General features: G+C 37.9%; 3 protein-coding genes across 4 annotated transcripts in view; 1 reads left to right on the plus strand and 2 right to left on the minus strand.

Moving 5' to 3' along the window:
• LOC118263381 (alpha-tocopherol transfer protein-like) overlaps positions 1-12,006 on the plus strand; it is an 82,395-nt gene that overhangs the window by 10,658 nt on the left and 59,731 nt on the right. The gene's annotated exons all lie outside the window — the stretch shown is intronic.
• On the minus strand, positions 3,918-10,152 carry LOC118264813 (galactose mutarotase). 2 transcript variants are annotated; one of them, XM_035577471.2, is made up of 10 exons: positions 9,658-10,151; positions 9,202-9,295; positions 8,540-8,703; positions 7,944-8,153; positions 7,360-7,447; positions 6,640-6,787; positions 6,200-6,305; positions 5,228-5,329; positions 4,973-5,083; positions 3,918-4,127 (listed from the first exon to the last, which is right to left on the minus strand). In XM_035577471.2, the coding sequence occupies exons 1-10, from the start codon at positions 9,970-9,972 to the stop codon at positions 4,035-4,037; spliced, it is 1,431 nt and encodes a 476-aa protein (XP_035433364.1). In that variant the 5' UTR covers positions 9,973-10,151; the 3' UTR covers positions 3,918-4,034. The 2 variants fall into 2 exon arrangements, with proteins under 2 accessions (XP_035433364.1, XP_035433371.1); XM_035577478.2 differs by lacking the exon at positions 5,228-5,329 and having other exon boundaries at positions 9,658-10,152.
• The window catches only part of LOC118264829 (uncharacterized), a 34,720-nt gene continuing 33,406 nt past the window's right edge, over positions 10,693-12,006 (minus strand). The window contains exons 3-4 of the mRNA XM_035577489.2: positions 11,668-11,960; positions 10,693-11,587 (exon numbers count right to left, since the gene is read on the minus strand). Of these exons, the coding sequence (XP_035433382.1) occupies positions 10,915-11,587; positions 11,668-11,960 (966 nt within the window). The 3' untranslated portion in view covers positions 10,693-10,914. The remainder of the gene's footprint in view (positions 11,588-11,667; positions 11,961-12,006) is intronic.

A 12,006-nucleotide genomic window follows, 5' to 3' on the forward strand; every position in this document is an offset into this window, starting at 1 on the left:
ACCCAGTGTTATTATGAAGTTTTTATTTGTATAAATAAGGAATTATATTACTATATTTATCATAAGATAAGTAGTCATACTCGTGATATAAGTTTCGGGAAAACCAGTTCCAGAATTGAGATGTTATTTAAATAGATATTATACATATTTTTAAACCAACGCTACTGATATAAAATCGCAGTAAAAATATAAGTGATTATGATTATTGAACTGCACTGTAAAGAGGATAAATTTAATATTTTTGTGACCTATTTTCTTGTCGTTTTTATTTGTGGACCACACAAATAGTCCGAATGGCAATTATTATTGTACCTCTGTACAGGAGTCGATTATCCAGCGATAGCGACGACAATGCTATCGATGACGATGTTTGATGAATAATTTGACGATTTTCGATATGGAAGGTGTAAACATTGGTTGACTGCCTCGTTGGTCCATGGGTCGCAAGTGCGACTGACGGGTCTCAAGTTCGGTTCCCGAATCGGGCAAAGAGCTGCTGGGCACTTTTCAGTTTTTCCAAAATTTCTCAGTAGTTACACAGCATCTGGAATTGTGTCCGGTACTTGGCAATAGGCTCACCCCCTATTATATGGGACTTATAGCACAAACAGTGTACATTGTACAGTTTTTGTAATATGCACCTCTGCCTACACATTCGGGGATAAAAAGGTGCGACGATACGATGTGTAAAAATATGTGTGAGTTGAGCTATAAGAAACTTTACCTAAACCCTAAGAAAAAACTCACAATCCTATATAAATATCTGATATAATATGGCAATTAATTGTCTCTGTTTTCTTTCATAGTAAAACTATGCTTCATAGGAAAACTAAACTTATGAAGCATTTTTGCTTTTTTAGAGAACAGGTACTTAATCCGCGTGGGTCTCGATACAACAACTTGTGGTTCACAACTACCGACTTAACTTTATACTTCTGAAGTGAATTCAACAGGTTTCTTGTAACCTCAATACTTAACTGAGGGGAAATTGACGGTTTAGCTTTTCTTTGGACCATAGGAAGCAAACTTTTCTTTTTTTTTGTTTGACGTCAGTTTCCACCAGAGATGTTCGACGTAGTGTTTGTTATCGATTTTATTATTACACTTGCATAATGATATTTATTTATTTAACATTTTATGTGCACGCAAATAAATCATAAACGATAACCTATAATATAGTTGAAGTACATAAGTACTACATGTTCCTATTGGAATTTCTTCTTGTAGACAGGTTTCCTTATGGCAGGAAACGTTAATTAAGTCGTACGACACAGTGTGTAATAAAATACAGAAAATTAACGTAGAATTTTTATTTGAAGAGTAGTCTTATCTACCGAAATAGAACTTATTTTAACACATAGTTGCAAACTACTGAAACAGTAGTAGTATAGGTATATCTGATTTAAATTAATTATATAACATATTACCTTCGTACCTCAGAAAGGTTTGCAACAGCAACAATACTAGTATGGCTGATACAGGCGACAGTTTGCGCGCAACAGACGAAATCGCGAAATAGAGTTTATACGACGTTAAAGGGATAGACGCGCTTTTCCGAGTATTCTAACTAGGCCATATAAAGCCCTAACCCCACATTTACTTACTACATTTGCTTATGCTGTTCTATATGAGAAATGTAAAATACATATGTATAAAGTTGTACCATGGACTTGTTACAGCAAATACTAATAAAGGTACTTTTCCCCGTGCATTTTACGAAAATGTAGCAAAACTCAAAGGAGAATATGCTTGTATAGGTTAGACAAATAGTGAAATAACTAACTCAGATATTAAAGTACTTGTTTATTTTATGACTACCTCGTTGGTCGAGTGGTCGCTATTACGCGAGCAGGGCAAGGGATCTCGGGTTCGATTCCCGGGTCGGGCAAAGTATATATAGCGGCAATACGTGTCGTAATGTGCACCTCTGCCTACCCCTTGGAGGATAAAAGGCGAGACGTTGCTTTGTTTATTTTATTCAACTGAAACGTTGGTGAAGTCATTGCAAGCTGTTGAATGATTGGGCTCGCTGTTATAGCAGCGGTAAGTCCCCTCTTTGAGGAGTGGCTAGAGAGGCGTCACGGCGTCCTCACCTACCACCTGACGCAGGTGCTTACCGGACACGGAAGTTTCGGTAGGTACCTGTTTCGGATTCGGCGGGAGGAAACGCCCGGATGTCGGCATTGCGTGGATCACCCGGAGGACACGGTGGAGCATACAGTAGCGGTGTGCCCTGCATGGGCTGAGCACCGCCGTGTCCTCAGGGATGTGATCAGCGACGGTGACCTCTCGCGTCCGGCTTTGGTTCAGGCCATGGTGCGGAGCGAGGGGGAATGGGACGCCGTCTCCTCCTTCTGCGAAGCAGTCATGCTAGCTAAGAGGAGGCGGAGCGCGTGAGGGAACGATCCTCCTCACGCCCCAGCCGCCGCAGAAGACACTCCGGGCGTCGGGGATCGCGTGACGATCTCCGGCCACCGTAAGTGCGGGTCTGCGGACGGCGAGCAAGGGTAGCTCGCCGCCCGACCAGAACCAGACCCGTGCGTACGGCGCGTCGCGTTCCGCGCGCGCCTCAAAGAGCCAGACCACCACAGATGGGGCCCAGTAGGGCTGATGCCCGATCCGGAGCTGCGGACAACGTAAAAGGTTACCGGGGCTCCAGCTCAAAGCAGGAGAAGGAACGGGGTGGTTTTTAGTCAGTAAGAGTCTGACACTCCCTCCCGCCTCACCCAAGGCGGGAGAAGTCATTGTATGATTTTCCCTCCTCAAAAAAAAAAAAAAAAGCTGTTGAATGTGAAGGAGAAGGAAGAGAACGAGGTAGGTACTGTTTAATGGTTTACTAAAAATCTCCCTAACGACCAGTATGTATAACTAGACTAGCCACCATGCAGGAGATATTATAGTGCACAGTGTGATGGAACAGAGAGTGTACAGGCAACCTTTCTAAAATTGTTGGTTTTAGAATATTCTTAGTAAAAGCACAAAGTTTGAAAGTGTGATCACCGGAGTGTCGTTAATAAAAACATTTAGCAATATACCTATACATTATAGCATATGTTACACGAGCCACATAGTGAAAAAGTAACAATTGAAAAGTGTTTATTACCTACACACCTAAATTATTAACATTATGGGTGCTTCTATCTACACTTGGTATTATAAGGCATAAGGAAGGATGTTTATGAGTTATACTTATATAGTGTTATTTTAAACACGCTACATATACACATTACGTGTTTGAACATAGGTATTGTCTAAATATATCAAAAAGTAACTAATTGTTACCAACCTGTTCTACTCGCACAAAAGCGTGCTTACATTAAATACTCAAAGCACCGATACGCATGGAAGAAACAACGAGCGCCATCTGTGATTCCATCGTGTACTATTCAAATCACTTAGTTTACTCTCGCGATGGTAGATGTCACTATTGTCATGTTGACAAATTCTTATATAGTAACTTTTTATTACTAAATTTTAGTTTTACTTCATTCTTTTATATAGTAAAATTATATTATCTATGATGTTTAATAAATCAGGTACGTTTTCTCCCGACCACGCGTAGCTCTGTTGTCCTCGGACTCCACGTGTTGTAGTGAACAGAGAAACAAATGGATCTTATCCTTTAAACAATAAAATATGTATTTATATTTCATAATTCAAATTTTTAAAAATATGTGTTTCAAATATTTCAAAAAGGAGTTACTTCTATAAATGTGGACCTCACAGTATTCTCAACACTAATGGGATGTAGATGTGAGTTTAAAGGGTTTTGTAACAATTTTGTCTAATGTCTAGTACATATAATTCTATTTCCGACACTTAAAATTAATAAAACAATACCTGGAGACAAGGTCTGAGTGTGGACCTCACAGCATTATTGCGTAAACACAAAGAAAATTATTGAAAAGAAAAACATATTTAACTTTGTATATAGTGTATATTTTATATACAATTTAGACAATATGACGACACGTAAGACCACATCAATGACGTATACATAGTTAGACAATTTTCCATTTTTACCATAATTTTACCTATACATATTTTCCAAGTAGTATACCGAACTTGTACTGTATTCTATGAATGTACTCTTCACCCGGATTGAGCACCGAACTCGGGAAGTTTCTCTGTAAATGTTAATAGGATAATTATTAAACTTTGTGTCAGTTTGCATCTGATTCTACCTTATCCTGCCTTACTCGACTCTGTGAGCCAAAGAGCGGGCTCCAAACATCTCATTCGTGACTTTTATATCAGAAATTAAAATATCGACGGACATCAATCAGTTCAAATCTTTAGGGCACTGCCCCAGCAAAGTCAAGCATAATCTTATACAGGTATATAGCACTTTATATATTATCATAAGAGTCACTACTCTTAAACGTAAAACATGTGTATTAATAATTAAGATTTTTCATTTTTATACCTTTCGGTATTATACAACAGTACCTTAGCAACGTGTACGTAATTGATAATAATGATAATTTTCTTTTGCAGGAAGCAAGCCCGAAGCTCAAATGAAAACGATCATAAAATCCCGCCTACTATACTGGATGTAATTCTAGGCTCTCCAGTTTCAAGACCACCTCCTACGACTCTTAAATATATACTGGTGAATATACTATTGTACTGTAAATACTGTACATTTTTATAATAAAATATTAGACTACGGAAGTTTGTATTTTGATTGTATCATATCATTAGTAGGTGTCTATATTTTTTTGCATCTCTCGTTGACTGTAACTGATGTTCATTTATGAAATAGTTGTACTATTCTAGGTACAAATAAGAGCCACGTTATGGTCTGGGTAGCTTATAAAAATTATTAGATTTTTTCGTGGCCATGTTTAGTGTACCTACACTTTATTTGAAAATGAATTGCATATTATAAATCCCAATGCCTTAAGGTTCATTCCAATCTTCTCCTACCGAGAGAAGATGGGAAAATGAACCAAATCTGCCATATACTTACATTATTTACGGCGTCTGGGTAGTTCTGCGGCATGAGACAGAATAAACCATGCCGTTTATACAGAGTTCCCTTCTTGCCTAGTAAGGGGACGTAGCCGAAACTCTTTCTACCCTGCAAACAAAGAAAATAATATTTTAAAACTAACATTAACAGCATTGGGACAAATTGTACCTACATGTAAGTATAAATTCAAAGAGAGGTGTTTATCTAAACATCTGTCTACTACAAAGTACTAGGAGAAAAGTTCAAAATCACCTCGCGTTCCTCTCCTTCCTCATATTCTCCTTCTACACTTGATCTCTCACTGGACATCTCACTGGCTTCAGATTCTTCAGCCTCTTCAGTCGCCGGCACAGGCTACGTACAAATTTAATCATTACATAAGATACCCAACTTCTGATAATATGATTTGGTAGCCAGTCAGTCAGTATAGTGACGTCAGTCTGTAAAATACATTTGACGCCACCCCTACTCTCCCCTATCTCTTTAATTTTGTTGGACGAACAGTTGAAACATAATATGTATCCGATGCGCGGATTAGCAAAACACTAATCCGGTCTCCAGAATCCAAAAAAAAAAGAAGGAGAATCCATGGTTGCACGTTTGGACGAGCCCTTTATGGCTATCACCGACTGGAGTGATAGATATCAACTTGGTAAGTTCAACGCTAGCTTAGAATTTCCAATCATAGTGCCATAATCTTCTGAGATTATTTAGTCTGCTAAGTACTTGTTTTAAGCAACAGAGTATCAGCAACGTGTTTCTACAATGCGCGTGCTCCCTAAAACAAAATACTGGCGGAAGATGTTCCTAATACAATTTGAACACGTTGCCATTGTATTTACAAAACATTGGCTATTATTTACTGCGTGTTGCGTACGCCTGGCGTGATGACGACAGAGTAGAATATATTTGTCACTAGTATTCACCACTGGAGGTGTAATAGTTGAAGAAGACATTTGACAGAGTTTAATAAACCTAAATCTTTTAAACTGCGATCTCCAATCCGCCTGCAAAACTTGATGATTATGGCAAACCCCTCTTATGTATACAAGGCTCATATTGCAACAATGGACTCTCACGGCTGTTGATGGATGGTATAGATGTAGTGTACCAACTTACAGAGATAAGTATTTAAATATTGACAGAAGTAAGGGGAGAAAAAGATCACAGATATCATGTAAGGATCCAGGATCCACGAGGTTATAAGATCTTTATGAAAATTACCTCGACGATTTTGTCTGGATCCGGGAGGAGGTTGCCGGTGTAGAATTGCATACCAGGCTGATTGCTGTACACTTCAAGAACTCGTCCAGTTAATGGGTGCAGCGCCCTGAAAAGTTTAAAGAATGAATATAATATTATCCTATTTACTATTTAAGGGACAAAAATTGCGTCCTATCCTAATTCCAAAGGGGTAAAACCGTGGTTGTGGTGCTGCTGGTGTCATAAAAATCACCTAAGGGACTGCAGATACTACAATACACTCTGGTAAAATCGAACTCCTCATCAGTAAACTGTAATTTTGTACCCACGCGACAAGCCTGTGGACATTATTGACAAAATGAGTAAAATCTCTTCTCAACTATAAGACTATAAGACTAATACTAATAAAAAAGTTTTACGAAACCTGATTCTTTAAAAATTTACTCGAATAAAACACTCACCTAGCCTGAAAAGCCAGATCCTGATCTGTCCCTCGAGTGATGCAGTAGTTAATGTCGTAGCCTCCCATAGGTATCTTGGACATCATGGTTTTGAGGACTCGAGGCACACGGAAGTCATACGCTGTACCGCCTACTACTTTTCTTTCACCTGGAAAATACAAGAATAGGACTTTAGTATAGGACGGGACGAGGATGTGCGTGCAGTGGCGGTGCATGCAAATTGAAAAAGGAAGTAAGAGACTACTCTTTAAAAAAAACAAAATGAGTTCCTATTTGATACTGCGTTCACAATCACAAACACAATCGCCGCGACACACAACGCGGCGATTGTCGCGGAATGCTGCTTATGAATATGAGTATCTAGCATGGCTTGAAACTAGTCGAGTTCCTTGTCAAAACATTATGTGACTAAGCCGATAACATAATAAATAATGCGTTGTAAGTACATTATAATATCTCTCATTACGGGTTATTCTAGTAGTGTAAGAGTGCTAATGTTTTGTTACATTCTAATGTCAGAGTGTATTACTAAATACTTTTTGGTTCCAAGAATCTCACACTTTATACCAATAGCGCAACAAATCGCTAAGACGTTTATGAAATCAGACGTTGGTCCAATATTTCTATGGGCCAATGGTAAGGACTATACAAAACCCTCGTTGGGAACAAAAATATTAACTTCATAAAATATATTTTACTTAGATATAAAAAACATTATACCAGTAACGAGTCCATCTTCATCCACAGCAGTGTATTTGTCAGCATTTATAGTAAAAATATGATCCAACATAAGTTCAGCTCCGGTGTGCTGGAAAAAAAAGCAAATTGATAGGCGATGGCAAAAAATATCACGGGCATTGGACATCGAAAGTAAATCCGTGCATTAAATAAAATGTTATTATTGCAACAATAGTGTGACAATGCTGTGCACTTTCATAAATTCTGAAGAAAGAAAATTTTAAATTACTATTTTTTGCGACAGGAGGTTTTGGCTCGGCGCACATGTTCACACTCGTACCTAGTCATTCAAGATACTGCGCCAATTTCCGGATATTCATACATAAAGTGGATGGCCGGGGGTTGAAGGAGCAACATTGCTTTTGTCTTCACTATTGTCTCGTGTGTCGTGGGTGCGTTTATAATCATACAAATCCTCATACAACAATTTGTCGATCACCCAAAGAATTGCTCTATGCGGGAATCAAACCCGCTACACGTTGCACGGCAGCCGGTTACCTAGTCGCCTACTTTGCAATTAGTGGCTAAATTCTGGCTGGTGATGAGAAAACACATCATATACTTACATGGCCAGCGAGGTTGAAGAATGGCGCGTTGCTCAAGTTGATGACTGTAGGCTCGCTAGTTGTGCACTTCATCTCAATCTTAAGTGTGTTGTCACAGGTCACTTCGAAGGTCACCTGGCACATCACTGTCCCAGGAAACCCTTCATGGAACCGCTCCGATACGTGGCTCATTATCACCTTAAGGCCAGATACGTAGGATCGCCAGTTTACCTGTAAATCATTGAAGAAGTAGTTATATTTAATGTAAGTACACAATATCAGCGAATACCTCAATCACCGAATGCTTTTGTGGATAAACGATTAATTTAGGATTGTATATTGTAGGGGCAGCAAATACAATAAAAACTTGTGACGAAATAAAACCAAACAATACTCAACAGTTATGCAGTAACCGATCGTCCAGCCACTGCTCACTACAATTTAATTGTCAGACGGCAAGGTAGCTATTGTATACTATGGTAGATATAATAAATGAGCATGGTAATGTGCTGACTTTGTATAGACACTATACAGGGTGAAAGTGACCCATTCTATAATTCCATATGAGATGAAACTTTACCAATAAATCCCTCTTTATAGTAAGTGGTAGAAGGTACCTTATCAAATCCAATGTATCCCCCGTTGTAATGATGATGCCCCTTGTTATTGGAGACCATGTACATTCTCCCTGAAGGTCTGACCATGAAGGTAGCGTCTCTGATCACATTTGCGTATCTCCCTATTGTCGCACCGAAGTAAGGATTCCGATGCTGAAAGTAGTCTGTACAAAAAGAAACAATTTCATTATAAAGAATAAAATAAACATTACATTACAATACGCCTTTTATTTTCGGCAAAAGACAGAGTTCTATGCAACACCTTTCTCCAGTTATGAGTTAAACTCATGTTAATTCCTCGGCTCGGCTGCAATTCCTAGGAAGTTTCTAATTACCGAATAGACTCAATACTACTTTGCCCTACCCAATAAACTGAACCTCGCCCCTTGTCAGCCATTCGCACTTGTGATCAAGTAGTGGTCATAAATGCTTTAGCACAACTACTACTACAATATAGAAGACTCCTTCGCTAATTTTGATCGATACAACTGTCCTCATTACTCCTCAGCTATTTTTTTCCAAATGTTTACTATGTTTGTGATTTATCAGCTCTAATACAGATCTAGTTATATCACTCAAAGCTGAAGAAATAATCAAGAGTTCTGGAGAAACTGCAGCTAGTCAACTACAATACAAACAGATAGATAATAATCATAACCCACCCTCCAATGTGTCGAAACCTGCGAGGACGTCATCTGGTACTCCTTTCCTGTCAGGAACCGAAATAGAAGTGATCGTGGCTCCATATGTTATAATCTGCAGTTGGATTTAATAAGTGATATCATAAAAAATATCATGTTTTAAAAAGCTTAGTGAAAACTAACACGCAGTGCCTCTCATATCGGGTATTGCAGAAAAATCGTAATCACAAAACAATTATCAATAACCTATACGAGTCGAACACTAGTAGACATCGTGTTGCACACAATACAAACAGGATTTTATCTAGCCTGCAGACTTACCACAACTTAAAGGGAAAATCATCATCAAAATTTCTACTGCCTAATATAAAATACTACCACTGCTATATAAAATAAATAATTTCATTCCAAAAATATTCACAGAGCTGCACTAGAGTCAGTCGCCAGAATCTGACATTGAATGGAATACAACTCTACCTGAACTGTCATCCTATTCTTCGTCTTCCAAGTGTACCTTCTGACTATATCTATGTTGGTGCTCGACGCGCATGGGCTTTGCTCACCATGAGCTTCACCGGCAACGGCATCTTTATGTGTTGACCTTAATTTCGCGAAGAGGCTGGATCGTCGCCTATCACCCGTCTTTGATTTTGGCATAAATCCAAAGCCATCAACAAACAGTTCCACATCAGGTGGCTTGGGTTCCGGTTCTGGAGGTGGTATTACCTCTGGTTTCTCTACCTCTACGTCCCCACTAGCTGCATTATCTTTATCTTCATCGACATCCCCCATTTTCACTAGAAATTTAGTTCAGACCAACTGGTTCCCTGTTTGGGCCTAAATTTTTATTTGATTAAAATATTTTTACAAAATAAATAATTAAAATGTCGTCATTGCTGTTTTTTGTTATTTTGTCAAATGATTTATTGAATTTGTCGTGACATTTATTTCGTCAATTTAAAATATATAATTTTTAATAATAATCTTGTGGGACACGAATGTCATGTGTAACTTTGAATGGAGGTTTTATGCTAAATTGGTTAAGTCTCATTTCTTTGAATAAGTTAAAAATTGTGATACCACTCCTAATGGTATGTAGGTAGTACCTTCACACATGTAATTTGACTAAGTTGTTCTGATTACTAAAATTCATTTGTTATGAGCCAGTACACAATAAGTGATTAAAAAGAATATAGAAAGTATTTAGATAATAAATTACTATTATGTCAGTTAGGAAACAAAATTACTCATTAAATACGAATTTGGCAATAAGTCCAGTTTTAAAAGTCAGACTGTGGCCTTGAAATAAGACACCCTAACTATAGTCTTCATTGTCAGTAGCTATTGATATAAATTACTCGTTGCTAATGATATCATTGACCAGGTTTACTAAACCATTGTTTGTTCTTAACATTCAGCGTTTCTTTGTAAAGACCATGAAAGATTTCGTATCGAATCTTCAAGGTTCCGATTAACATTGGCTCAAGGGGCAATAATCACAAAACAATACCATACAATACATAAAGTTATTATTTATTAAAATTAAAGTATAGTTAAGTACAACTAAGAATTACAAAAAAAAATCCACGATGATATAATACATTTCTAGAATTCAAGAAAAATACACAATCATTATGTGAAATCTACGTTTAGTCATTTGCGCACTCGTTACAAATAATAATTTAACTGTCATTATTACGTAATCAGGCACGATTTTGTACATTGGCAAATATATCAAACCCAAAATACTTTGACAGATTGTTTATCGAGGTCCACAGCTTCGCTCTTCCACTTTTCATTTCCATCTAAAATGTTAGTGAGCTCCTCGATGTAGCCTACTTCTTTACAAGGGGACGGTGGTATAATACTTATTATAGGTATACCTATCTCTTGGAACGAACTCATTGACGAAAATCCACTTTCATCTTCAATAAAATTTGCGACATGGTTGTATTCGCTCCTTTTATTCATTGGTCTTGTTTTAGATTCTGTGGTTTTAATTTCGTCCTTTTGATTAATATTAATACCAGCAAAGTCGTTTTCCAAACCGCAAGACAATGGAGAAGAGGACACTATAAAGTCCGTAAATTCATCTTTGACGTCTGAATATTTATTTGCAAGATCATTAAAAGCATCTTCGCTGTCGTAAATCGTGTTGAGTATAAAAGCGTTGGTTGTCTCCTCATCTATAAGATTTAAAGCTGGGTTTGATTCGTTATCCTCAAGAATATCATCGTTGGGCATACTATCATTTTTTGAAACATCATTACTATCGCTGCAGTTACACGAGAGATCAGGTATCTTAGTACTGAGTACAGTATTGGCAAGAGTGATCAGTCTAGATATTTCTTCGGTAATCTTTTGGGAGCTATCCGTGTCCGATGACAAAGATAATTTAGATTGATTCCTGTAAATCGAAAATAACAATATTAGCAAGTCTGCCATTAAGGACAAACAAAGAATGTAGATATCGACAGATTGATTTACCAGACACCGTTGCTATCTTTGACCCCATTCACGTTGTTTATAGATTTACTTATTTTTCTTGCGCTCAACCTTTTGTCGGTGTTCAAAGCATATACGTGTTTGTTGACATGCAAGACGGAGCGAGATCGTGGCAAGTCGATGCTGCGGGAGCTCGGCGATGCTTCCCTGTGAGGAACAGCCTCCACAGTAGACCCAGTATCAGGGCTCTGGCACTCGATATGTTCCTTGACTCTGCTAAGGAACGTCACTACCTGCTTAAGTAATGCTATATGCATTTGTCTGTTCGCTTCAGTCTGAAAGTAAGTTACATTATTACATTTTGAATTCAACTTCACCTTG

This window comes from Spodoptera frugiperda, chromosome 25, assembly GCF_023101765.2.
Source record: "Spodoptera frugiperda isolate SF20-4 chromosome 25, AGI-APGP_CSIRO_Sfru_2.0, whole genome shotgun sequence".
NCBI lineage: Eukaryota > Metazoa > Arthropoda > Insecta > Lepidoptera > Noctuidae > Spodoptera > Spodoptera frugiperda.

Coding starts and splice junctions, on each gene's coding strand:
- LOC118264813 (XM_035577471.2), bottom strand. CDS start 9,972: ATGGGGGATGTCGATGAAGATAAAGATAATGCAGCTAGTGGGGACGTA. Junction 7,448..7,943: donor TCTTCAACCTCGCTGGCCAT/GTAAGTATATGA, acceptor TTTTTTTTCCAG/CACACCGGAGCTGAACTTAT. Junction 6,306..6,639: donor GATCTGGCTTTTCAGGCTAG/GTGAGTGTTTTA, acceptor TAAACTTTTCAG/GGCGCTGCACCCATTAACTG.